Source organism: Protopterus annectens, chromosome 9.part0, assembly GCF_019279795.1.
Source record: "Protopterus annectens isolate FY-2018-M chromosome 9.part0, PAN1.0, whole genome shotgun sequence".
Classification (NCBI taxonomy): Eukaryota; Metazoa; Chordata; order Ceratodontiformes; family Protopteridae; genus Protopterus; species Protopterus annectens.
Genome location: NC_056743.1, coordinates 471149021 through 471173858, shown reverse-complemented (window position 1 = coordinate 471173858; position 24838 = coordinate 471149021). Strand labels below are relative to the sequence as shown.

Genomic DNA, 24838 nt, shown 5'->3' with positions numbered 1-24838 from the left:
TTTTAGTTCCAAAGAAAACAGGGGACTGGAGACCAATTTTGGATCTCAGTATCTTGAACAAGTCTGTCAAGAAAACAAGATTTCGGATGGTCACGCCACAGTCCATCCTTCCCCTATTGGGAAAGGAAAACTGGATGTGCTCTATAGACCTTCAGGACGCGTACTATCATATAAAAATGAACAGACGCTCCAGAAGATTCCTCCGCTTCATGCTGGGAACCAGTCATTTTCAATTCATAGCCCTGCCCTTTGGACTCGCCACTGCCCCCCCGGGTGTTTACCAAATGCATGGCAGTGGTAGCTTCTCACCTGAGACGTCAAGGATTCCAGGTGTTTCCATATTTGGACGACTGGCTCCTCACAGCTCCCACCAAGCATCTTCTTCTAATGGCCAGAGACTACACCTTTCGCATTTATCAAAAGTTAGGCATCTCAATAAATTGCGAAAAGTCTGTTTTGTCGCCTTGTCGTGCTATTACCTTCATAGGCGCAAATCTAGACACAGTCAACATGTCTGCGAGACTAACAGATCAGAGAATAACAGACATACACAAACTGGTCTCTCTTCTCTTCAGCAGCAACAGAGTCAACGCCAGGTTAGTTCTGAAAGTATTGGGGATTATGGCGGCTGCCATACCTCTGCTTCCATTAGCCAGATTCCACATGAGAATCCTTCAATGGATGCTCTTCACACAATGGTCATACCAGCAACTTCCGATGTCCCACACCATTATGATTACGCAAACATGCAAGAATCATCTTCTGTGGTGGATGTCTTCCCCTCAGCTCTTCTTGGGAAGACCCTTTGTTCCTTCCCCTCCGGTTGCTACACTGACAACGGACGCCTCCCTGATGGGGTGGGGGGGGGGCATTATCAGGGCAGAACTGTCCAGGGCATATGGCAACCAGACGAATGCCACTTGCATATAAATGTTCTAGAGATGAGAGCAGTGCTTTTAGCGTTGCAAGCCCTTCAAGACTCTCTTCCCTTGGGAACGATAGCAATCCAGACGGACAATATGTCTGTAGTGTGGTATATCAACAAACAAGGCGGAACCAGGTCCTATCCCCTATGTCGAGAAGCACTCAGACTGTGGCAATGGGCGATTTCTTCTCAGCGTTTTCTGATAGCAACGCACATCCCCGGGAAGTCCAATCAAATCGCGGACAAGTTGAGCAGAGCTATCCTCATGCCTCACGAGTGGTCTCTGAAAGATTCTATTGTGAGAAAATTTTTTCTCAAGTGGGGTCAGCCTTGCTGCGACCTTTTTGCTACTCCCCAAAACAGCAAGTGCAGAGATTACTTCACCCTTTTCCCGTTACCAGGCCAGCCCAGCAGAGACTCTCTAGTCCATGTTTGGCCCCGGGGACTTCTGTATGCATTTCCTCCCTTCCCACTAATCTCTCAAGTGATACAGAAAGCTATCGCTCAGAAGGCCTCATTGATCCTCATTGCTCCTTACTGGCCTCGACAAGTTTGGTTCCCCTTTCTACATCAATTTCTGTTGGAGCAACCTTGGCATCTGGACCTAGTTCCAGATCTTTTGATCCATCAGTCGGGTCAGTTACATCGCCCTCCCCTCTCTGAACCTCACTGCTTGGTTCCTCCAGTTCCTACCTTAGCCAGGCTTCCTCAAATATCTCACACTGTTCGAGATATTTTAATAGCTTCACATAAATCTTCCACTCGGAAAATTTATCTTAGTAAGTGGAAACGTTTTGCCTATTGGGCTCAAGGAAGGGACTTAGATCCTTTCACTGCTCCCATCCATTTGGTTCTTGATTTTCTAGCTGAACTCTTTCATTCAGGTTCATCTCCTTCTACTCTCAAAGTTCAATTGGCAGCTATATCTAACTTTCATGTGGGCATTTCAGAGTCTGCCATCATGTCCCACAAGCTTTGCAAAGCCTTTTTGAAGGGAGTTTTTCTACTCAGACCTCCTATAAGAAATCCTCCTCCTCCTTGGGACCTTAATTTAGTTCTCAGTTCTTTGATTCTCCCCTTCGAACCTGCAGCTTCCTGTTCATTAAAATTGCTATCATGGAAGACTCTCTTTCTGGTAGCTATTACTTCAGCTAGAAGAGTTTCAGAACTTCATGCACTCAGCTGTCGACCACCTTATCTGTTGTTCCATAAAGACAGGGTATCTTTACGGACCAATCCGTCCTTTTTACCTAAAGTAGCCTCTGCGTCTAACCTAAATCAAAGCATTGACCTCCCTGTGTTTTTTCCAGAATATTCTAATAGGTCTGAACAAAAATTACATTGGCTAGATGTTCGTCAGTTAAGGTACTATTTGGATAGGACCAAACAATTCAGAAAAACTGACCAGCTGTTTGTCTCTTATGCAGAAGGCAGAAAGGGACTTTCTGTTTCCAAGGTATCACTATCTAGATGGCTAACATCTCTGATTTCCATTGTTTATGAAATTAGACACCAAAAGCTGCCTAACAAACCTAAGGCCCATTCCACCAGAGCTTTGGCTACTTCTATAGCCTTCCAAGACAGACTGCCTATTGACACAATTTGTGCAGCGGCTACTTGGGCTACTCCTCACACTTTCATTTCACATTATAAGTTGGATTTAGCTTCTAGGCATAGAGCTAACTTTGGTACCACTGTTCTCAAGAGTCTGTTCCGTTAGGCCACCGGGACAAGGTGCTAGGGCCTTGGTCCCATCCAGCAAGAATGAAGGCGAGATAGACAACTTAACATATAGAAGTTATGTTCTTACCATAACGTTCCATGTTAGTTGTCTTCTTCGCCTTCTTCTTGCGTCCTACCCTCCTTCCTCCTGGCCTGGACAGACCTAGAGGAGTTTGATTGTGACCTCTCTTTCTACCACCTCTTTGCTATAGGTATATGCTCTGCTGTGCATATTTTCCTGGATCAGGCTTTAGGTCACCTTTCCTCTTCCCTTTGTTTATAGAGGTGGACTCTCTTTTCCAGTATTTCTGGTTGTATTTTTAGCTGGGCCTAGCTCACAAATGAGATCTGAGGTAATTCACGCCTAGCATTGTGGGATATAAGGGGAGCCTCGAGCCGGTGGAACCAACTCTCGAGCTTTTAGAGTGGCAGTGAGCCGAGGTCGGCTCCGAACCCATCCAGCAAGAAAGAAGGCGAGAAGAAGACAACTAACATGGAACGTTATGGTAAGAACATAACTTCTATTTCCTTACCACCAGCCCCAGTTAAGCCAGATAGATATTAGAGTCCCTGGCTCTCACAAATTTCTCTACAAAAGCCCTGTTGCTGACCCTGAAACTATTTCTCAGGGACCCAAAGGGATTAAGGCCTCATCAGCTAAAAACCCAGTCCCCTCTCGCAGAGATTCCAGAGCTTTAGACAGATGGGGCAAGAAAGTTTATACATCTGCAACCTTGGCCATGAGAGCCTTGAATTGTCAGTTTCACATGCTAAAATATCAGCAGTTTTTAATGTCTCAGTTGAAACAAAAGATTCTACCAGATTCAGATCCTCCTAATTTGAAAGAAATGCAGGATATATTGCATGCAGCTGAACAAGTGGGAAAGCATACTTTGCAATCTGGTTTTGATTCCTTTGAGGGCTCCTGTAGAGCAGCAGTTACAGGCTCTGTCATTAGAAGGCATGCTTGGTTAAACGAACATATGCTACCAGATCATGTTAAGGCCAAATTACTGGATGCACCTTTGCAACGGGATGTGTTTGGAGTTGAGGCAGAGGAGTTATTAAAAAAGATAGAAGATAAGGCACAATCTATGCAAACGGTCAAAGATTTCATACAGGTTCAACCTCCATGTTTTAGCAGAAATTGGCCAACAAAAAATTGGTCCTTTCCAGTCACAGACAGACCTCAAAGGGGCAGTAGACGTCCAAGAGGTAGAGGTCCGACACAAGGCCCTTACAGACCTCAACAATGGGTTGCACCAGGCCAGAAAGAAGGGGAATGCAGACCTCAACCTTATAAAAAAGTCTCAATGACTTCCCACTACAGCTGCCAACCAGCTCTCTCTTGGCAGCCCCCTTAGGATGGAAACTGGCTCTTTTCTATCACAATTGGCATTGCATCACCAAGGACAAATGGGTTCTCAACATCATATCTCAATGTTACAGGTTCCACTTCCACACTTTTCCAAGGTTAAAAGGAATGCCAAATCTGCCACCAAGGTTAAAAGGAATGCCAAATCTGCCACCAAATCAATGGGCAGAGGCTCAAAAACAAATTACAGCATTCATGGACATGAGAGCTATTCAAAAGGTACCACCACAAGAGCAAGGACAAGGATTTTACTCAAGATGGTCCCCAGAAAGGACAAAGCCTGGAGACCCATTCTGGACCTTTCTTCTCTGAACACTTACCTGGATATTCCGAAATTCAAAATGTTGACACTACAGCAGCTTCTTCCCATGCTGGGCAAGAAAGCTTGGCTCGTGACTTTGGACCTCAAAGAGGTATACCTGCATGTCCCTATCAGACAAAACTGCAGAAGATACCTCCTATTTCTAGCAGGTTCAATGCACTATCAATTCTCTGCACTGCCCTTTGGCTTATCTACCGCGCCCAGGCTCTTCACAAAGTGCCTGGCACCAGTAATTGCATTTTGCAGGCAAAAAGGAATTCAAATTTACCCATACCTGGACGACTGCCTAATCCAAGCAGAGAGCAAGGACATTCTTCTAAAGCATCTGGCATACGTAAAAAACTTAAGTTGCCTGGGATACACAGTAAATGAAAAGAAATCAAAACTTGTGCCCTCACAACAGATAATATTCCTGGGTGCCAGCTTAAACACAACGGCCCGGATGGTTTATCTCACGCCAGACAAGCAAGGTCAACTGACTCAGTATTTTCATTTAATGACAACAAAGACCCAACTCCCTGCAAGAAAAATTCTGCAGGCCTTGGGCTACATGGCATCTTGCATACTACTAATTCCATATGCCAGACTGCATATGAGGAAACTACAATGGTACCTAAAGAGTGTATGGTCTCAACACTGTCAAAATTTGGAAACAGTTATACCACTAATTCCTTGCCTACAACAGGAGTTTCAGTGGTGGGCTCAAGCTTGTCACCTCAACAAGGGACAGCCTTTTATTCAACCCACAGCCAGGCAGACACTGACAACCGATGCATCAGATTACGCCTGGGGAGCACATATGGCAGGAAAATGTATTCAGGGCAAGTGGCCCGCAGAACAAAGACCTATCCACATCAATCAAAAAGAGATGCTAGCTGTACAAAATGCAATTATATTTTTCAAAGACCTGCTGCATCCAGGACAACTACTACTAAGGACAGACAACACCACAGTTATGTGGTACATAAACAAGCAAGGGGGCACACACTCCTACCCCCTCTGCAGACGAGCCATGAACTTGTGGAACACAGCTTTAAACTATCAAGTTCATCTGCAGGCACAATTCCTGCCAGGAGAGAAGAACACAGTGGCAGACGACCTAAGCAGAAACATCATGGATCCTCATGAATGGCAATTGAGTCCACAAATATTCAGAATGATAGCACAAAAATGGGGGAAACCAGACATAGATCTGTTTGCAACCCCAATGAACTGCCAACTACAGAAATTCTGCACAAGGAGCTACCATCCACAAGCATGGAAAGTGGATGCCCTCTCATTCAGCTGGAAAAAACTACAAGTATACGCTTTCCCTCCTTTACCTCTCCTTCCAAAGGTACTCATAAAAGCCAGGCAGGAAGAGCCAAAGATGATCCTGATTGCACCAGACTGGCCATGCCAGCACTGGTACCCAATCTTAAAGAACTTAGCACAAGAACCACCCTGGATTTTGCCTCAAATCCCACAGCTGTTGACACAACAAAACAATCGGATACTTCACAGCCAGCTAAAGACCTTAAATCTAGCTGCATGGAAAATTTCTTAACCAAGCAAGCATTGCCTCTCTCCAAAGCTGTTATGGATGTCATCGTTTATGCCAAAGGTAGTATCAAGTGTGGCTCTAAACCAAACTATTCACTTGCCAACCTTTTATCCAAAACCACAGAACAAAGGGGAGAGACTACTACATTCCTTGGACATTCACAGACAGTTACGCTTCTACTTGGACAAAACCAAAGCTTTCAGAAAATGTGAGCAATTATTGGTAGCATACGCTGCAGGAGCACAGGGGAAAAACCATTTCAAAGCAGACTATTTCAAAATGGATAGCTCACTGTATACGTTTCTGCTATACCCACCATGGGAAACTTGTACCTAGCAGCATTAGATCTCACTCCACCAGGGCAACAGCCACTTCAACTGCCTACCTCAGAGGAGTGCCTACCAAGGATATTTTAGAAGCAGCAACATTGGGGTTCTGTCCATACCGTCACCAAACATTACCATTTGCCTTTATATTCCAAATCCAGAGCTGGCTTTGCCACTGCTGTGCTGCAGGGCCTTATAGCCACCCCTAATGCCTTATAGATCCATCCTCCCTACCTCAGCTTTAGGATTCCACCCAAGTGTAATGACTGCAGCAGTGTCACACAATGAACATAGTACAGTTTTGTACCCACCATAAATGTAGATGTTAAGAGTGTAGACACTGCTGCAGTCCAGGTTACCCTCCCTCCTTCCCCTCTGATTTTCTGGTACGTACCTAGCTCATCTACCCTTATTTCCTGAAGGGAGTATTTGCTGGTAATTTAAAAATGGTTGTTTGCTTTTTCTATTATATATATTTTACTAGCAATTTGCAAGGCCTACCTATTTGGGGGCACCTGACATCTGGGGCAAGATAAACTGAAGAAAATGGCGTTGGCTGCATCTTGTATCCCCCTGCCGCACTGACGTCAGGGAAGAAGCGACAGCAACCGATGCCGGACCAAGACTTTGGAACTCAGGCCGACTGGGGAACTGCCTGACTGCAGGATAACCCAAGTGTAATGACTGCAGCAGTGTCTACACTCGAACATCTACATTTATGGTAGGTACAAAACTGTACTTTCTGATGTACTGCGCATGCGTATGCTTACGCAGTACATCAGAGCTGTGGGCAAAAGCAACGGAGAAAGCAAAATCTCCGTTGCTTTTTACAAACTGTTTCGCTAACGTAGCATATCATAGCGATGGGTTTAACATAGCGAGACAGCTTAAAAAAAAGCAACGGAGACTATGTGAAGCAACGGCGATCTTGCATTCTCCATTGCTGTAAAAAAAAGTTATAGTAATGGAAAAAGTCCGGGCAACCGGACCTTTTTCCATTACTATAATTATGATTTACAACCTGCACGCTGACCAATCAGTGTGCACGTTTTTGAATATTAATGGGGGGGTCATTGTATAATAGTTATATTTTTATATCCGAACATTGTAAAATCTGTGTGCTAAACAGGCAAAGTAATGCTGCTTTCAGATGCATAGCATTGAGCTCCACATTTTGCCACTCATAATTGCTATCTAACCTGCACCGTTCTGTAGATTAGTTGTTGTTGTGTCTTTTGGCTTTTCCCGGTTAGGGGTTGCCACAGTGGAACTCCGGTCCACTAATGATTGGCAGTAGATTTTTACGTGCCGAGTTGCCGGCCTGACGCACAACCTTCAACGAAGGCACGCCAATTCACGCATGTCTCCACACACAAGACGCTCTAGGTGAGAATCGAACAGGATAACGTCTTACTGTGAGGTGACAACGCTACTGCAGCACCACCACCGCAGTTCTACTGTTCTGTAGATTAGTATTGTTTTGAAATATTGGGAAAATATGATATTGAACAGTCGATGCAAATTATGTACATGACAACGGCAGTGTGCTACTAACACATTGTTACAATATAATACTAATACTTTCTAGCGTGTAAAATACAATATTTGTTTAACTTAAAATATAAATTCAGCGCAACAAGACAGGCTTTTGATACTAACACCAGTCTGTAGCACATCATCTAACAACTTTCTTACTTTGCACTTTGTAACTTGCATTGCTTCTGAGATTATCTAAATGATAAGTATGCTCTAAAGCAGTGGTACACCACCTTTTTATGGGGAGGGCCACTGCAAAAATTCTTAACGCATCTGCGGGCCACCTCAAAACATATTATCAGTTAACAATAGGTACAGGTGACTGGCATTTTTACTTAAGACAGCAGTCATGAAATTGCCTGTTTTCTACATCAACTTTGCGTTTAACTTTATTCTGGATTGCAGCCATTACTTATTACAAACTCTTGCAGAAAGTTATTACTGTTTACAGACTACACGTTATAAACGACAAAGAAAAGTTACTTCCACTGCTAAAATTAGAGGTGTGTGCAATCGCAGTCAATTAGGTAAGTAAGCACATGCTGGAAAGTTTGCATGACTGGAGTACGGCATAGCATTTTTTTCACTTTTTTAAAAACATTTTGGTTACTCTCTGGGGACTGGATGGTGTTGCCCCGGGGCTGGACGTTGTGGCTGCTGGTTGTAGGACTCTGTTATACAGGGGTTTCCTTGTGGTTCTTGTAGTTTCTGTCATTTAATTGATTTACATAATAGCTTTGTACATCCCCATTATGGTACTACTGTTAGTTTTAAAGTTCATGCGACTTGTAGGACAAAAAAATCTAGTTTACTTGGCACAGTGCAATGTATGCAAAAATTTTTACATAGGCAAAACAAATATGATATTTGAAAGAATGAGGGAGCATCAGAGGGATATCAGGAATTTGAATGTTAATTCTCTGGCCAGGCATATTAAAGATACTGATGCTACACATAACTTTAGTTTTAAAGTTATTGAGATGATAAATGAAAATGGTAGACTCTGTGATGTTGTTAACCATACTGAAAGCAGTGAATTATTCTGGATATTAAATCTGCAAGCTGACAAAGCCTTTGGACTTGATGATAAGGTTTCTTTAAAACCTAAATTGAAGAGTAGGAGGTTTTAATTATTTTTTTATCATGTGTGCAAGAACTGCTTATTTATTGGTTGTCTCTCTTTTTTTTTTTTTTTTTAAATTGTTAATGACTGGACTTGTAGTTAATATGGTCTGAAGAAGTTTTCACAAGCGCTTACCAGTTTTATTTATTAAAGTGAAAGTACCTTCTAGCCTTGCCACATTTCTTTATTATTTTATGTTTTATGTGGTTTTGGATGTTCATTGTGCATACAGCTGCAGTCATAACAGATGGATTCTCCTGCTGTCAGGCGGGTCCTCGGTCGGCCGAATTCCAAAGTCTAGGTCCGGCGTCGGTTGTCGTCACTTCTTCCCTGACGTCAGTGCGACAGGGGGTATAAAAGAACCAGCTGATGCCATTTTCTCCAGTCTTTCTTGCCGCGCGGTGCCCGAAGCTGAAGCAGTTGGCAAGTGCCGGTCGGCCAGCTCCTGAAATTACGAAAATTTTGCAACCGAAGTCTTCTTGAAAGCTAAGTACCCCGTTGGGGAAACTTTTCTTGCCTCAGACCGATGTCAGACAAAGTTAATAATTGTATTTCATGTGGGAAGCAAATACCGCATAAGGATTTTTATTCCCTCTGTATTCCTTGCTTAGGCCCAGACCACGACGTCTCCGTCTGTCGTTTTTGTGCTACATTCAATAAACGCACCATTAAACGTCGGGCGGAGTTCGCCCAGCATTATTTTGGCAAAAAATGTAACTATATTATGTCGTCGGATACTCCGACTCCAGTTTTGTCTAAAAAACGCAAAGATAAGGACCGACACCACGCCAAAGCCGACTACAGGTGGTCCGGTTCTCAGCGAGGCGCCTATGCAGCCCCCGACTACAGACGACACTTCTTTGGCGGTGTCTTCTGTGCCTGAGATCGCTGGCTTCTCTGCCCACACCCTGACTACAGATACCAAAGCCACTCTTGGTGGTGAATCTCAAAATGTAGACAGGTCTGCCTCCTCTCAAGGTGTCTTCAGACCTTCCTCTTCTTTTTCCATCAAGGCTTTCACTAAGTCTAAAGCAGCCATGCATTCTAAGAGACCAGCTACACAGGGCCTTTCTCCAGGCCCCATGCCTAAAAAAACAGATGCTCAAAATGGCGGAGGATTTAATTACTGTTATCAGGGGTTCTCAACCCCCCCCCCCAGACAAAAGGCCCAGAGTGGAAGAAGAATCCCCCTCCTCTGACCAGGCCTCCATTATATCAGAGCACTCTGATGAAGAGGAACATTCTTACTCCCCTTTTGAAGATTCTGATGCAGAGGAGTCCATTCCCTCTGTCCCCAGAGGATTACTCATTTGGGGAAACCTTGCATACCTTAAGGGAACACTTCCACTGGGAAGGCCAAGAGTACTCTGATTCCAAGAAAAGGCTTAGGGATTTTCTCTTGCTACCTCAGCACAGGCCTCTGGCTATACCTCCTGTCTTAGACATACTAGATGATGTGTACTCTGAGGCCTGCCTTAACCCGGATTCTTTACCTCCAGCCCCTGTCAAGCCTGACTGGTACTACCGGGTTCTTGACTCACACCGATTTTTATACAAAAGCCATGCGGCTGACCCAGAAACTATCTCACAGGGCCCAAAGGGAATTAAGGCCTCCACTGCCAAAAATCCATTACCTTCCGAGAGAGATTCCAGATCCTTAGAAAGGTGGGGAAAAAAGGTATATACCTCGGCCACCTTAACCATGAGGGCATTAAACTGCCAGTTCCATATGCTAAAGTACCAGCAGTTTCTGTTATCACAATTGAGAAGTAAAATATCACAACCTGAACAACCAGACTTGAAGGAGTTGCAGGATTTGATGCATAGTGCAGAACAAGTGGGTAAACATACCTTGCAATGTGGTTTTGATGCTCTAGAGGCCTCATGTAGAGCTCCGGTTACAGGATCAGTGATACGTAGACATGCCTGGCTCAAGGAACAAACCTTACCAGATCATGTCAAAGCTAAATTGCTAGATGCCCCTCTTCAAAAGGATGTATTATTTGGTGTTAAAGCTGAAGAGGTATTAAAGAAAATGGAGGAAAAAGCTAAATCAATGCAAACAGTGAAGGATTTTCTACAGGTACAACCTCCACGTTTCAGTAGAAATTGGCCTTCCAAAAATTGGTCCTTTCCAGCCACGGACAGACCCCAAAGAGGTAGATACAGGCGCCCGAGGGGCAGAGGGCAATCTCAAGGATCGTATAGAGGCAGACAATGGCAAGCTCCTACACAGAGGTGGTGAGGACAGTTCGCAGCCATTCAGAAAGCAAGCCCAATGACTTTCCCCTTTGCATGCCAAGCAAGGCTCAAATGGCAGCACTCTTAGGTGGAAAACTGGTATTATTTTCAAAAAATTGGCATATTGTCACAAAAGACAAATGGATCCTGGACATTATAAACAGAGGCTACAGATTCCATTTTCACACCCTTCCAAAAATGAGAGGCATGCCAAACCTGCCACACAATCAAAGGGCAGAGGCACAAAAACAGATTTCAGATCTCATGGACATGAAAGCTATTCAAGAGGTACCTACTCACGAACAAGGTCAAGGCTTTTATTCCAGACTATTCCTGGTACCAAGGAAGGGAAAAGATTGGAGACCTATTTTGGACCTATCCATCCTAAACACATTTTTACTCATACCAAAATTCAAGATGCTCACTTTACAGCAACTTCTTCCCATGCTGGGCAAGGAGTCTTGGCTGGTAACATTGGACCTCAAGGAGGCATACCTGCATGTCCCAATCAGACAAAATTGCAGAAGATACCTCCGATTTCTTGCAGGTTCAACCCATTATCAATTCTCTGCATTGCCCTTTGGCTTATCTACTGCGCCCAGAGTATTCACGAAATGCCTGGCATCAGTAATTGCCTACTGCAGACTTCAAGGGATACAAATATACCCATATTTGGATGACTGCCTGATCCAAGCGGACAGCAAGCACATTCTTCTGAAACATCTGGCTTATGTAATAATGTTGTTGAATTCTCTGGGATACACTGTCAACAAAAAGAAATCAAGGCTGATACCCTCTCAGAAAATAATTTTCCTGGGTGCCAACTTGGATACAAACACCCAGATGGCCTACCTCACGCCAGAGAAGCAGGGGCAACTAACTCAATACTTCAGAACACTAGCAGATTTTACCAGGCTGACTGTAAGGAAACTCCTGCAGGCTCTGGGATTAATGGCATCTTGCATCCTACTAATCCCATGTGCAAAGCTGCATATAAGGAAACTTCAGTGGTACCTGAAAAGCCTATGGTCTCAACACAGTCACAGTTTGGAAACAATAATACCACTAATTCCATGTCTTCAAAAGGAATTTCTGTGGTGGGCTCAAGCATGCCAAGCAAACACAGGTCTCCCATTCTGCAAGCCTCAAGCAAATCAAGTCATCACAACAGACGCCTTGGACTACGCCTGGGGGGCACGCATGACAGATCGGTGCATTCAGGGCAAATGGTCCCAAAAAGAAAAGCACCTTCACATCAAAAGGAAATGCTAGCAGTAATAAATGCTATTATAGCTTTCAAAGACCTTCTGCATCCAGGTCAACTATTGATAAGGACAGACAACACGACAGTAATGTGGTACATAAACAGGGAGGAACCCATTCATACCCCCTTTGCAGACTGGCCATGTCACTCTGGAACATGGCTCTGGAATTACAAATCGAGCTTCAAGCCCAGTACTTGCCAGGCAAGGAAAACACGCTGGCAGACAACCTAAGCAGAAATGTGACAGATCCACACGAATGGAAGTTGCATCCTCAAGTTTTTACGGAAATAATTCAAGCATGGGGAAGGCCAGACATAGATCTCTTTGCCTCCCACAAAAATCACCAATTGACAAAATTCTGCTCAAGGGCTTTTCATCCAAAGGCCTGGAGAGTGGACGCTCTCTTTCAGTTGGACAACAATGACAGTTTATGCCTTTCCACCTCTTCCTCTGCTGCCAAAAGTCCTATTAAAAACCAGAGCAGACAGACCAAAGATGATTCTCATTGCTCCAGACTGGCCAAGACAACACTGGTACCCACTCCTGAGGAGCCTGACGCATTCACCACCATGGACCCTACCTCTAATGCCTCTTCTGACTCAGCACAGCTTCAAAACTCAATCAGCTGAAAACACTCAATCTGGCCGCATGGAAGATTCCTTAACATCACAACAGACCCTACTCTCCAAGGAGGTGCAGGATGTCATTTTGGAGGCCAGAAGGCCGTCTACTAGAAAAGCCTACGCTGCAAAAAGGAAGCAGTTTTGTGCCTGGAATGAGAGAAAGGGCCAGAATCCTGGAAAACTGAATTTACCTCAAATATTACAGTATCTGGCCGAACTACTAAGCAGTGGACTTTCATTCTCCTCCATCAAAATCCATGCCTCAGCCATTTCTGCAGAATACAACACTGATCCACCTTTATTCTCTCACCCCCTCTTAAGACCGTTCCTCAGAGGGGCCAAGAATATAAAACCCCCAATGAAACAACCAATACCTACTTGGGACCTCAATTTTATACTAGAAAAGCTGACCTTGCCTCCTTTTGAGCCAGCTGCCTCAACAGATTTACAATATTTGTCATGGAAAACAGCTTTCCTTCTGGCTATTACTTTAGCTCGTAGGGTTTCGGAACTACAAGCCCTCATGGCTGTGCAGCCTTTTATCATCTTCCATCAGGACAGAGTTTCCTTACGAACCAACCCGTCCTTTATGCCAAAAGTGGTATCCAGGGTAGCTTTGAATCAGGCTATACACTTACCTACCTTTTTTATCCTAATCCTCAAAACAAAGGGGAGAGATTATTACATTCCTTGGACATCCACAGACAACTGCGTTATTATTTGGACAGAACAAAGCCTTTCAGAAAAATCAGAACAGCTCTTTGTGTCCTATGCTATAGGAGCTCAAGGGAAGCCTATTTCCAAACAGACAATCTCAAAATGGATAGCCCACTGCATACGCTTTTGTTACTCTTTTCATGGCAAAACTGTACCTGCGGGCATCAGATCTCACTCCACAAGGGCCACATCTACCTCTGCAGCTTTCCTCAGAGGAGTTCCTACCAAAGATATTTTGGAAGCGGCCACTTGGAGTTCTGTGCATACCTTCTCCAAGCACTACCACCTACCATTATACTCCAAAACTAGATTAGGCTTTGCCACTGCAGTCTTGCAGGGCATCCTGGCTCCTCCTAGTTCCAGCTAGTGCCTACCACCCCTTTCTTAGCTTTGGGATTCTACCCATCTGTTATGACTGCAGCTGTATGCACGATGAACATAGTACAGTTTTGTACCTACCATAAATGTAGATGTTCGAGTGCTAATACAGCTGCAGTCCAGGTTTCCCTCCCTCCTTCCCTTCTTGGGACAGGCTTATTGGCTAACATCTTCTCATACTACCTGATTGGGGTATTCTTTTATGGTGTATTTGCTTGCAACTAATGTATTTTGATTATATGACATTGTTTTTTTTTACACAAATTTATGTATTGCCTTCCTTCTGGGGGCACCTGACATCTGGGGCAAGAAAAACTGAAGAAAATGGCGTTGGCTGTTTTTTTTTTTTATACCCCTGTCGCACTGACATCAGGGAAGAAGCGACGATAACCGACGCCGGACCTAGACTTTGGAATTCGGCTGACCGAGGACCCGCCTGATGGCAGGAGAACTCATCTGTTATGATTGCAGCTGTATTAGCACTCGAACATCTACATTTATGGTAGGTACAAAACTGTACTTTCTCGTTCGGTGGTTCTGTTTCTTTAATATTTTAACATCAGTATATGTTTGACTGCAGTGCATCATACCCAGTGCATGGAATGATTTGGTTCTCAGAGCTGATAATCATGTAGTTATTGCTCTCAAGATAAGTTTCAAGTAGCAGCTGATTTCAGAGGTATTTGACTGACTAAAATTTCCAAATACCTTTCGGGTATATTACCTGCAGATATCCAGTTATCCACTTCCAGCGTAGCAATTTATCTCCTTTCTAGTGCAGCTAACAACACGGCCAGGTTAGCAGGCACCAGCATTACCATTTGCCATCATACTAGGATGCGTCTTTGACAAAGGATGTCTTGAAGCTTTCTCTGAAGTCACAATGTCCCTTTTGATGGATCCACACTGTATGATCTAACTCGATGTTTTTCATATGGCAGAGTTTGGAAGTTTGGGGTGAGCCAATTTATTTCCACAGTAGACCATTACAGGTTGAATGGAAAGTACTTAATTTGAAATGTTAATGTTTAGACAGCTTCTATTATGTGATGAATCCAAAAGCAAAACTTCTGTAGTATGTGAACATATATTTTAGTTAGCAAACCAATGGCAAAGTTGGCACATGCCTGGTGCATGCGTTTGGACCCTAACTGTGATCTGTGGAACCTTAAGACTTTAAGTGCAAATATGGGGATTGCAGAGTGTCAGAGTATCCTTGCTCTGAAATGCATCAGTCTCAGAGTTGATATGTACAAGTAGCAGTAGGCTGAGAGCATAAGCATTGATGTCACAGGGTCTGAAAACCTTAAAAGTTTGAGCAAAGTTTGAAATTTATTGTTTTTGTTTTGCTATAATCGCTGCACAGTTTTAAAGGGGTTGAAGCTCTGTGTCTAGTCTCACACCTGTAATAGTAAGCCCTGCACATAACTATATAAATGTGTTTAATTTTACTCCTGCTTGTTAGAGTTAGTCAAAGTATGCTTTGTGATTTTGGGAGAGTCTCTTGTATACACTTAGTATGAAAATTAGTGCTGCATATGGATGTTAGTTCTGACATGTCGCTTGTTCCACTAAAACTATTGCAAAATTAGAAAATGTAAGCTTTAGTGTTGTATGAACCCTTTATCAGGTGGTGAAACGTTTTGGCTATAGGAATGCCCCACTTAAGTTAGGTTTCCAAAAGTCTAGAATCTCAAGATTTCTGTTATTGTATGCCTGTTGGTCCAGTATGATTTTTCTAGCTCATTTACTACAAGGATTGTTATGACAGCAAAATCAAAATTACTTTGATCACAAAGCAGCCATTACTAATTGGCGAGTTTAAATACTACCCATATGTTGCATATTTCAAAATGCTGAAGAAGTTAGTTTAATTTAAGAGTAGACCAATGCTTACATGAACTGCCATTCCAATGTTTGGTAATAGTTTCTTGCAATTATACAGTAATTACTTGTGTATATTCTGATAGCATTTACAGTCTGTTTTCCTTCTGCAGGCACATATGTGAAATCATATTGCAAAGAGGAGAACTCAACTGGGACCTGTTTCCGTTGTGCAGATGGAATAGGCTACACTGAACACCCAAATGGGATGGACATGTGTCTGACTTGTAGTGTCTGTAACCCAGGTACTTATGAAATTTTTAAGTAAATAGTCTTTGATCCACTCATGTTGGTGTCCAATTCATACCAATATAGGAAACATTTAGTCCTTTAGCACCTTAGGAAATTAAAGTCTCTTATTTTTGCCCATTACAAAGCATCCACCTCTTTACTGTACATATGCATGTTTTCTCCTGCTTGAGCCAGAGCAGATAATATCAAGGTGTGTGTGGTAGCCTAGTTATTTGTATTTTATGAATGAGTGCTAGTTTATAAGTTGCAAATTCACCCACAACACCATGTTTTATCTTTTAGAGAATGCATTGTCTGCCATCTTTAAACAGCAGAGAGATCAGTTACAAAAGTTATCCTAAAACTTGCACACTGTTGGTTCTTTCCTTTGGACGGACACTTAAACCTAGTCATATGAGTTTTGTCATTAGCAGGCTTTTTAAGTAACTGGCCAGTAAGGCATATGTGCCTTGATAGCTGAACCAGTCATTTCTGCTTAAATACATTTGAAGAAGCAGAAAGTGGCAATAATTTAAGGTTTTTGCATTTGTATTTCTTAGCTTTCAGAGTTCTGAGTGGATGTTCTTCAAGGATGCATCTGCAGTCATCACATATGGGTTGTCCTGCCTCAGGCAGCCCTTCGGTCGGCCGGATTCCAAAGTCTGGGTCCGGCGTCGGCTGATGTCGCCCTTTCCCCGACGTCAGAGCGCCTGGGGTATAAAAGCATCAGCCAACGCCATCTTCCTCTGTCTTTCTTGCCGCGTGGTGCGCGAAGCAGAAGCAGTTGGCAAGTGCCGGTCGGCCAGCTCCTGTAATTCAGCTACTGAAGACTTCAAAAGCTAAGTACCCCGTTGGGGACTCTCTCTTGCCTCAGCCGATGTCAGATAAAATTAATAATTGCTTAACTTGTGGGAAACAAATACCTCATAAGGATTTCCACTCTTACTGCCTCCCCTGCCTAGGCCCAGACCATGACGTCTCGGCCTGTTCAGCCTGTGCTTCCTTCAACCGACGCACTCTTAGACGTCGGGCAGAGTTTGCAGAGGAATTCTTTGGGGCTAGTTTTGCTTACAATATGCCGTCGGAGACTCCGACTTTTCATTTAACAAAGAAACGGAAGGACAAGGACCGACGCACGCGGGCCGCGGTTTCGGATGAAACCACGGCCAGGCCTACCGCGAGTGTCTCGGTCTCGGCTGAAACAGAGTCCTTGGTACTTCCGACTACCGATACCGCTCAACCGACAACCTCTGCCCCGGAGGCCCCTATGGAGTCTGTTATTGAATCTCCAACAGAAACTGGTGTCTTGGAACCTTCCGACACCATTCCTCTAGACAAGACTACACCAGCACGTGGTGCAGCCAGGCTTCCTGCATCCATGTCCATAAAGGCATTCTCTAGGGCTAAAGCTGCTAAACACTCAAAAGCTTTGCCTCCCAGGGTTATTCCTCAGGGGCCCACTACAGGTTCACAGATCCTAAGTTTAGCAGAGGACCTTATTTCCTTGATTAGGGGCTCACAACCTCATCCGGACAGGGGCTCTCAACCTCCTCCAGATAAAAGGCCCAGGGTTGAGCCCTCTGATCCCCACTCTTCAGATGAGGCCTCTGATGGGTCTACTCTCTCGGGCCCCCAGGAGGAGGTTTTTTTGGCCTACGAGGATTCTGATGCAGAGGAATCTATCCCCTCGGCCTCCCCTCCTGAAGAGCTGTCCTTCGGGGAGACACTTCACACTGAGAGAGCATTTCCAGTGGCAGAGCCAGGAATTTTCTGATTCCAGGAAGAGATTAAGGACTTTCTTACATTTGCCTCAGCATAGACCTCTGGCTATTCCACCTGTTTTGAATGTCATTGATGATGTGTACTCGAGTCTAGCACAACCCCTGACACTCTTCCTCCGGCTCCTGTTAAGCCCGATAGGTACTACAGGGTCCCGGACTCTCATCTGTTCCTTTATAAGGCCCACTCTGCTGATCCAGAAACTATTTCCCAGGGCCCTAAAGGGGTTGCAGCTGCCACTTCCAAAAATCCACTCCCCTCTGAAAGGGAGTACAGGGCTTTAGAGAGACTGGGTAAAAAAAGAGTATACTTCTGCTACTCTTTCTATGAGGACTTTAAATTGTCAATTCCATATGATACAGTACCAAGAGTATTTGTTAGATGAATTGCATAAAAAACTGTCTTCACCTGAACCCCTAGATCGCAAATCACTTCAGGATCTGGTACATAACTCCCAACAGGTTGGCAACCATTTCTTGCAGTGTGGTTATGATGCATTGGAAGCTTCATGTAGGTCAGCTATGACAGGTGCTGTCATACGTAGGCATGCTTGGCTGAAGGAACAATCTCTGCCAGACCATGTTAAAGGAAAGCTTCTTGATGCTCCCCTGGAGAAGCAAAGGTTATTTGGTTCCACTGCTCAGAAGGTCTTAAAGAAATTTGAAGAAAAGGCAAAATCTGTACAAACAGTCAAAGATTTTCTCCAAGTCCAACCACCAAGATTCAGCAGAAATTGGCCTTCCAAGAATTGGTTCTTTCCAGACACAGAGATTTCAGAGAGGCAAGAACAGGCATGCCAGAGGTAGCGGGCAAGCTAGAGGCTCCTACAGAGGACGTCAATGGCAGCCTCCCAACCAGAGAGGTAGTGCAGGACCTACAACTGCTGCACAACGACAGACTCTACTTTACTTTGACACCGCCAACCAGGGCTCAATTGGAAGCACCTTTGGGCGGAAAGCTTTCTTTATTCTCAGAAAATTGGCACAGTATTACAAGGGACAAATGGACACTACAAATAGACAAAGGATACAGGTTCCATTTTCACACATTACCAAAAAGAAAAGGCATGCCAGACCTGCCACCAAATCAAAGGGCAGAGGCTTTGAAACAAATCTCCAACTTAATGCAAATGAAAGCTATAGAAAAGGTTCCTCTCAGAACAAGGCCAAGGATTTTATTCCAGACTATTCCTTGTCCCAAGAAAAGAAAAGCAATGGAGGCCTATTCTCGACTTGTCCGCACTGAATACTTATCTCATTGTGCCAAAATTCAAAATGCTGACTCTACAGCAACTCCTTCCCATGCTGGGCAAGGGGTCTTGGCTGGTAACTCTAGACCTCAAGGAGGCATACCTGCATGTCCCTATCAGACAAAGTTGCAGAAGACACCTCAGATTTCTTGCAGGTTCAGAGCATTATCAATTCTCAGCATTGCCCTTTGGCTTATCTAATGCGCCCAGAGTATTCACGAAATGCCTGGCATCAGTAATTGCACACTGCAGACTTCAGGGGATTCAACTATACCCATATCTGGACGACTGCCTTATACAAGCGGACAGTCAAGCTTTGGCAAAACACTCGAATTATGCCATCCGTCTTCTTCAGGCCTTGGGATATACAGTCAACATTCACAAGTCAAGACTTGTTCCATCCTAAAGAATAACTTTTCTGGGTGCAAATCTAGACACAACCACCCAAATGGCTTTCCTCACAGAAGAAAAACAAAGTCAACTACCGGATTACTTCAAAAATCTGTCAAGACAAACTCAGCTGACTGCAAGGAAAATCCTGCAGGCCCTGGGTTACATGGCTTCTTGCATTCTTCTGATTCCACAAGCAAGGCTGCATATGAGGAAACTACAATGGTACCTAAGGAGTTTATGGACACAGCACAGTCACAGCTTGGAAACTTTGATACCACTCATTCCATGCCTTCAAAAGGAATTTCTGTGGTGGACTCAAGCAAGCCAGTCAAACAGGGGTCTGCCCTTCAGCAAACCAATAGCCAGCCAAACCATTACAACAGACGCTTCAGACCACGTATGGGGAGCGCACATGGAGGGCAGATGCATTCAAGGACTATGGTCACAAAAAAAGCTACGCATGCACATAAACCAAAAGGAAATGCTGGCAGTGATACATTCAGTCGAGGCCTTCAGACTCTTTCTGCATCAAGGCCACCTGCTAATAAGGACAGACAACACCACAGTTATGAGGTACATAAACAAGCAAGGAGGCACCCATTCCTACCCTCTTTGCAGACTAGCAATGAATCTATGGGAACTTTCCTTGAAACTCAATATAGAGCTACAATCCCAGTTTGTGCCAGGAAAGGACAATATACTGGCGGACAGCTTAAGCAGAAACCTAATGGATGCACACGAATGGATGCTGCACCCAGACATCTTCCTTCAAATAACACAAACATGGGGAAGGCCGGACATAGATCTCTTTGCCTCCCCCCACAATCATCAACTGAAGAAATTCTGCTCAAGGACATACCACCCACAAGCATGGAAAGTGGACGCTCTCTCTTTCAGCTGGAGAACTCTAACAGTGTATGCTTTTCCACCTCTTCCATTAATGACCAAGGTCTTACTGAAGATCAGGACAGAGCAGCCAAAAGTGATTCTGATAGCTCCAGACTGGCCAAGGCAGCACTGGTACCCACTGTTAAAGAGCATGTCATGCACGAAACCATGGCCTCTTCTACAATGGCCACTTCTCCTGACGCAGCACAATTACAAGACTCTGCATTCCAACCTGAAAACCTGCAACTAACAGCCTGGAAAATACCTTGATTCCTCCACAGGATAAGCTATCCAAGAGAGTGAAGGATATCATCATGGAAGCTCGCCGGCCTTCCACAAGAAAGGCATATTCAGCAAAATGGAAAAGATTTCACACTTGGAACACCACAAAGGGCCTAGATCCGACAGTGATGAGCATGGCACATCTTCTGGAATACTTGGCAGAAATGCTTCACAATGGCCTGTCTTACTCTTCCTTTAAAATTCATGCTTCAGCAATTTCAGCAGAGTATAATACTGATCCACCTGTCTTCTCTCATCCTCTCCTAAGACAGTTTCTAAGAGGAATTAAAAACATCAATCCTCCAAGGAAACCACCAGTGCCTACTTGAGACCTTAATGACGTGTTGGAAAAACTAACACTGCCTCCCTTTGAACCAGCAGCATCTGCAGAACCACAGTTCCTGTCTTGGAAGACTGCCTTCCTTCTGGCCATAACCTCAGCAAGAAGAGTATCTGAGTTACAGGCCCTCATGGCAGTACAACCATTACTTATTTTTCATCAGGACAGAGTTTCATTGCGAACCAATCCTTCATTTATGCCAAAGGTGGTATCCAGGGTCTCATTAAATCAAGCTATTCACCTGCCTACCTTCTTTCCAAATCCACAAAACAAAGGGGAAAAACGTCTGCACACCCTGGACATACACAGGCAGTTGCGCTACTACTTGGACAGAACTAAAAGTTATAGAAAAACTGACCAGCTGTTTGTAGCATATGCTGCTGGTGCACAAGGAAAAGCAATTTCAAAACAGACAATTTCAAAATGGATAGGGAATTGCATTCGTTTTTGTTACTCCTTTCATGGAAAATCTGTGCCAGCTAACATTAGACCTCATTCCACCAGAGCCACAGCCACCTCCACAGCCTTCTTAAGAGGGGTGGCTACCAAGGACATTCTAGAAGCTGCTACATGGAGCTCCGTGCATACATTTTCCAAGCATTACAATTTACCTTTATATTCCAGATCCAGAGCAGGCTTTGCTACGGCAGTCCTGCAGGGCATTTTAGCGACACCATCCTTCACATAGATCCTCCACCCCCAGATTGGCTATGGTATTCTACCCATATGTGATGACTGCAGATGCATCCTTGAAGGACATAGTACAGTTTTGTACCTACCATAAATGTAGATGTCCGATAGGTATGCATCTGCAGTCAGGTTTACCCTCCCTCCTTCCCCTCTGTGGGATTTATTGGGTACTTATCCCTCTCATAGCTAGCTGGGGTTATCTATTATGGTGTATTTGTTTTACATATATATATATATATATATATATATATATATATATATATATATATATATATATATATATATTTTTTTTTTTTATGTGCATGTTTGGAATTTATTGCATTTCCTTGTTTAGTAAATTCTAAAATTTAGACTTTATTCCTGTCTTGAGTGTGTGACTAGTCTTTTTTATTCTATACCACAGCTAGGTATGTTTTACTTAGAAGACTTGGTTTTCTGTTCCTTTTTTCCTGCCCGGGCTAGGCCCATTTTAGTTAGTGGACCGAGTCCTCCCTTTTTTCTCTTTCTGTGTGTGAGCTCATCTTCTGTGAAAATGTCTAAGGAAAGCAAGGACCATAAGCCATCTGGTTTTAAAAAATGCATAAAATGCTCACAGAAGATGTCTAATGGATGGCCACAGTAACTGCATTTACTGTCTTGGGGCCATCCACTAACAGGAAACTTGCTTATTTTGCCACTCTTTCAGTGCTAGGGTGTTGCAAGAAAGAAAAAAAAGTTAATCTTAAAGGTCTTTTAAAACCTTCTTTTGAGGAAGATTTGGCTAGCTCTTCCTCCTCTGCTAGATCTCGGGGATCTAAGAAAGAAAAGTCCTCTAAGAGGCCCTCCCCGGCACTGGCTGGTGTCTCGGAGCCACCTCTTAAAATTACTAAGTCTGATAAGTTCACTGTCTCATCGGCTCCATAGTGTTCGGAGCCGATTGAGAGTTGTACTGTGATTACAGGGTCAGTGCCAAGTAGCTTGGAGCCGACCTCAGAGTATTTTATGGAGCCGGTCTATGGAACCTCTGCTAGTCTCCCCTACATTGAAGTCTGCAATTCTGCAGAGATCCCGTTCTCCTACTCTGTCCTCCAGGTCTTCAGGAGTTTATCAGAAGAAGATGTGGAGAGGGTAGTGCTGAGACTTTTGAAGTCTTCTGCCTTATTGAAATTGTTGTTGGCACCGACCCAGTCTGTTCCGGGGCCAATTGAGTCAGTTAAGCCCCCTTCGGTCATTCCTCCTCTGAGCCATGCTGGCCTTTTGGAGCCAGTGTGTTTGGCATCTCTGGTGGAACCCCTGAATCCAGCTCACCCTGTGGCTGTTTCGGAACAGAGTTCCACTCCGACACTCGCGGTGCCTTCCATGGTGTCTAGGAGCCTAAGCTCGTCGGTCTGCCCAGATAGGGACACCAAGAACCGAACCTCTTCAGTTCCGAGCCTCCCTCTTGGTGCGTCGGTGAGGGTGAGATGGAATCCTACGTCTGTCTTGGAGCTGATGGCTCTGGATCAGATGGCATCCTCTGTCCTCTGAGCCGAGGAGGTCTTTGGAGCTGGAGAAGTTGGTATTTGAGATGATTGTGCTGTCCCAATCTTCAGCTCCTACCAGGGGAACTGACACTCCTCCCCCTAGGGCACCTAATTCTGTCTCCGCTCCTATTCTCTCCTTGGACAGCAGAGAACTGCAGCTTCAGGAGCCACCGGCTGGTGGTCCCCACTCTTCCGAGACCTCCCCGGAATATCCTGCCAAGGCGCCCCCACGGAAGAGAACATGTAAGAGGAAGCATGTAGACTCCCAGGAGGAGTCTCTGACCTCTGACACTGAACTTGAGGAGTCTGAAGGGTCCCCCAAGTAGTCTTCTGATGTCTCCTCTGTAGACATTCTGTAAATCCTTAAGCAGAGGTGCAGCTGGCCCACTGTCACCCCTTTGGATGAGGAGTCAGTGTACCTGAAGGCTTTTGGGTCTTGAACTTCAGCCTGTTGTGTGTCTCCACCCTTCGAACTGATGGAGCTAGTTAGTCAAAAGGTGTGGGATACTCCTGATGCCATGGAGCCAGTCCCCAGGAGACAAAATAAGTTTCTTTCTGCACCCCCGGAAAAGGAATTCTTGTCTAAAGGTGGTCCCATAGATGACATTGTGGTGGTGGCGGCGGCCACTAAGAAGGAGCTAGCAGAAACTTCTACTGTTCACCTGCCAAATAAGGAGTCTTGAACGATGGACAGATACAGGAAGCATATCTTCTCTTCAGCGGCATTTACCCTTTGATCGTTGAACTACCTTACACACTTTACGAGGCTTTAGAGAGTTCTCCTTAAAGAGTTGAGAGTCTCAGCAAGTTACATGTACTGAGGTAGTCCCTAACAAGGTGTCTGCCCAGTTGTCCACCTTGAACTCTATCGTCAACTCGTCCATGAGGCTTATCTCCTACGCAGCCGATGGAGCGAGTAGAGTAGCGGGTTCACTAATTTCCCTAGGGCGTCATTCTTGAATACGTTTGTGTAATTTTGTGGAACAGTTAGTCTACCTTTACCAATGCCCCCTTCGATGGTTCCTCATTGTTTGGACCCAAGGTAAAGAACACTCACCTGGTGCATGCAAGAAGGAAAAACACTCTGCCGTGGGAGTACGTTTTACTGTACCCTCTAGACGATACCCTAAGGGTAAGAGGGGCGTTAAGATGTGGTTCAAGAAGTCCCAGATGTTTTTCCAGGATGCACAGGGTGACTCCTCCAGAGGAGGAGGACGAAGTGGTACACATTGCCCTAGAGGCAAGAGCCCTCCAAACATAGGCTTAAAACACATTGCTTACATCATAAATAGCAAACTCTCTGCAATGAAACAGACTTAAAGTGGCTTTCATAAGATTGCAGCAATAAAGTAAAATATAGATGATTTCCTGCACGAGTAAGTCACATTTATGTTACAGAAACAGCTACAAAATACATGTTAAAGCAACAGAGACATTGTACAGCACAGATTGCTTAGGGTGAGCTTTATGGTGAGTACATAACTTCTTGTTTGTTTTTAAAGAA

General features: G+C 44.3%; 1 protein-coding gene across 1 annotated transcript in view; it reads left to right on the top strand.

Moving 5' to 3' along the window:
* Positions 1–24838, top strand: part of LOC122811276 (tumor necrosis factor receptor superfamily member 10B-like) — a gene marked incomplete in the record, with an annotated part of 590662 nt that overhangs the window by 169986 nt on the left and 395838 nt on the right. The window contains 1 exon segment of the mRNA XM_044083011.1: positions 16094–16225. Coding sequence (XP_043938946.1) covers positions 16094–16225 — 132 coding nt within the window.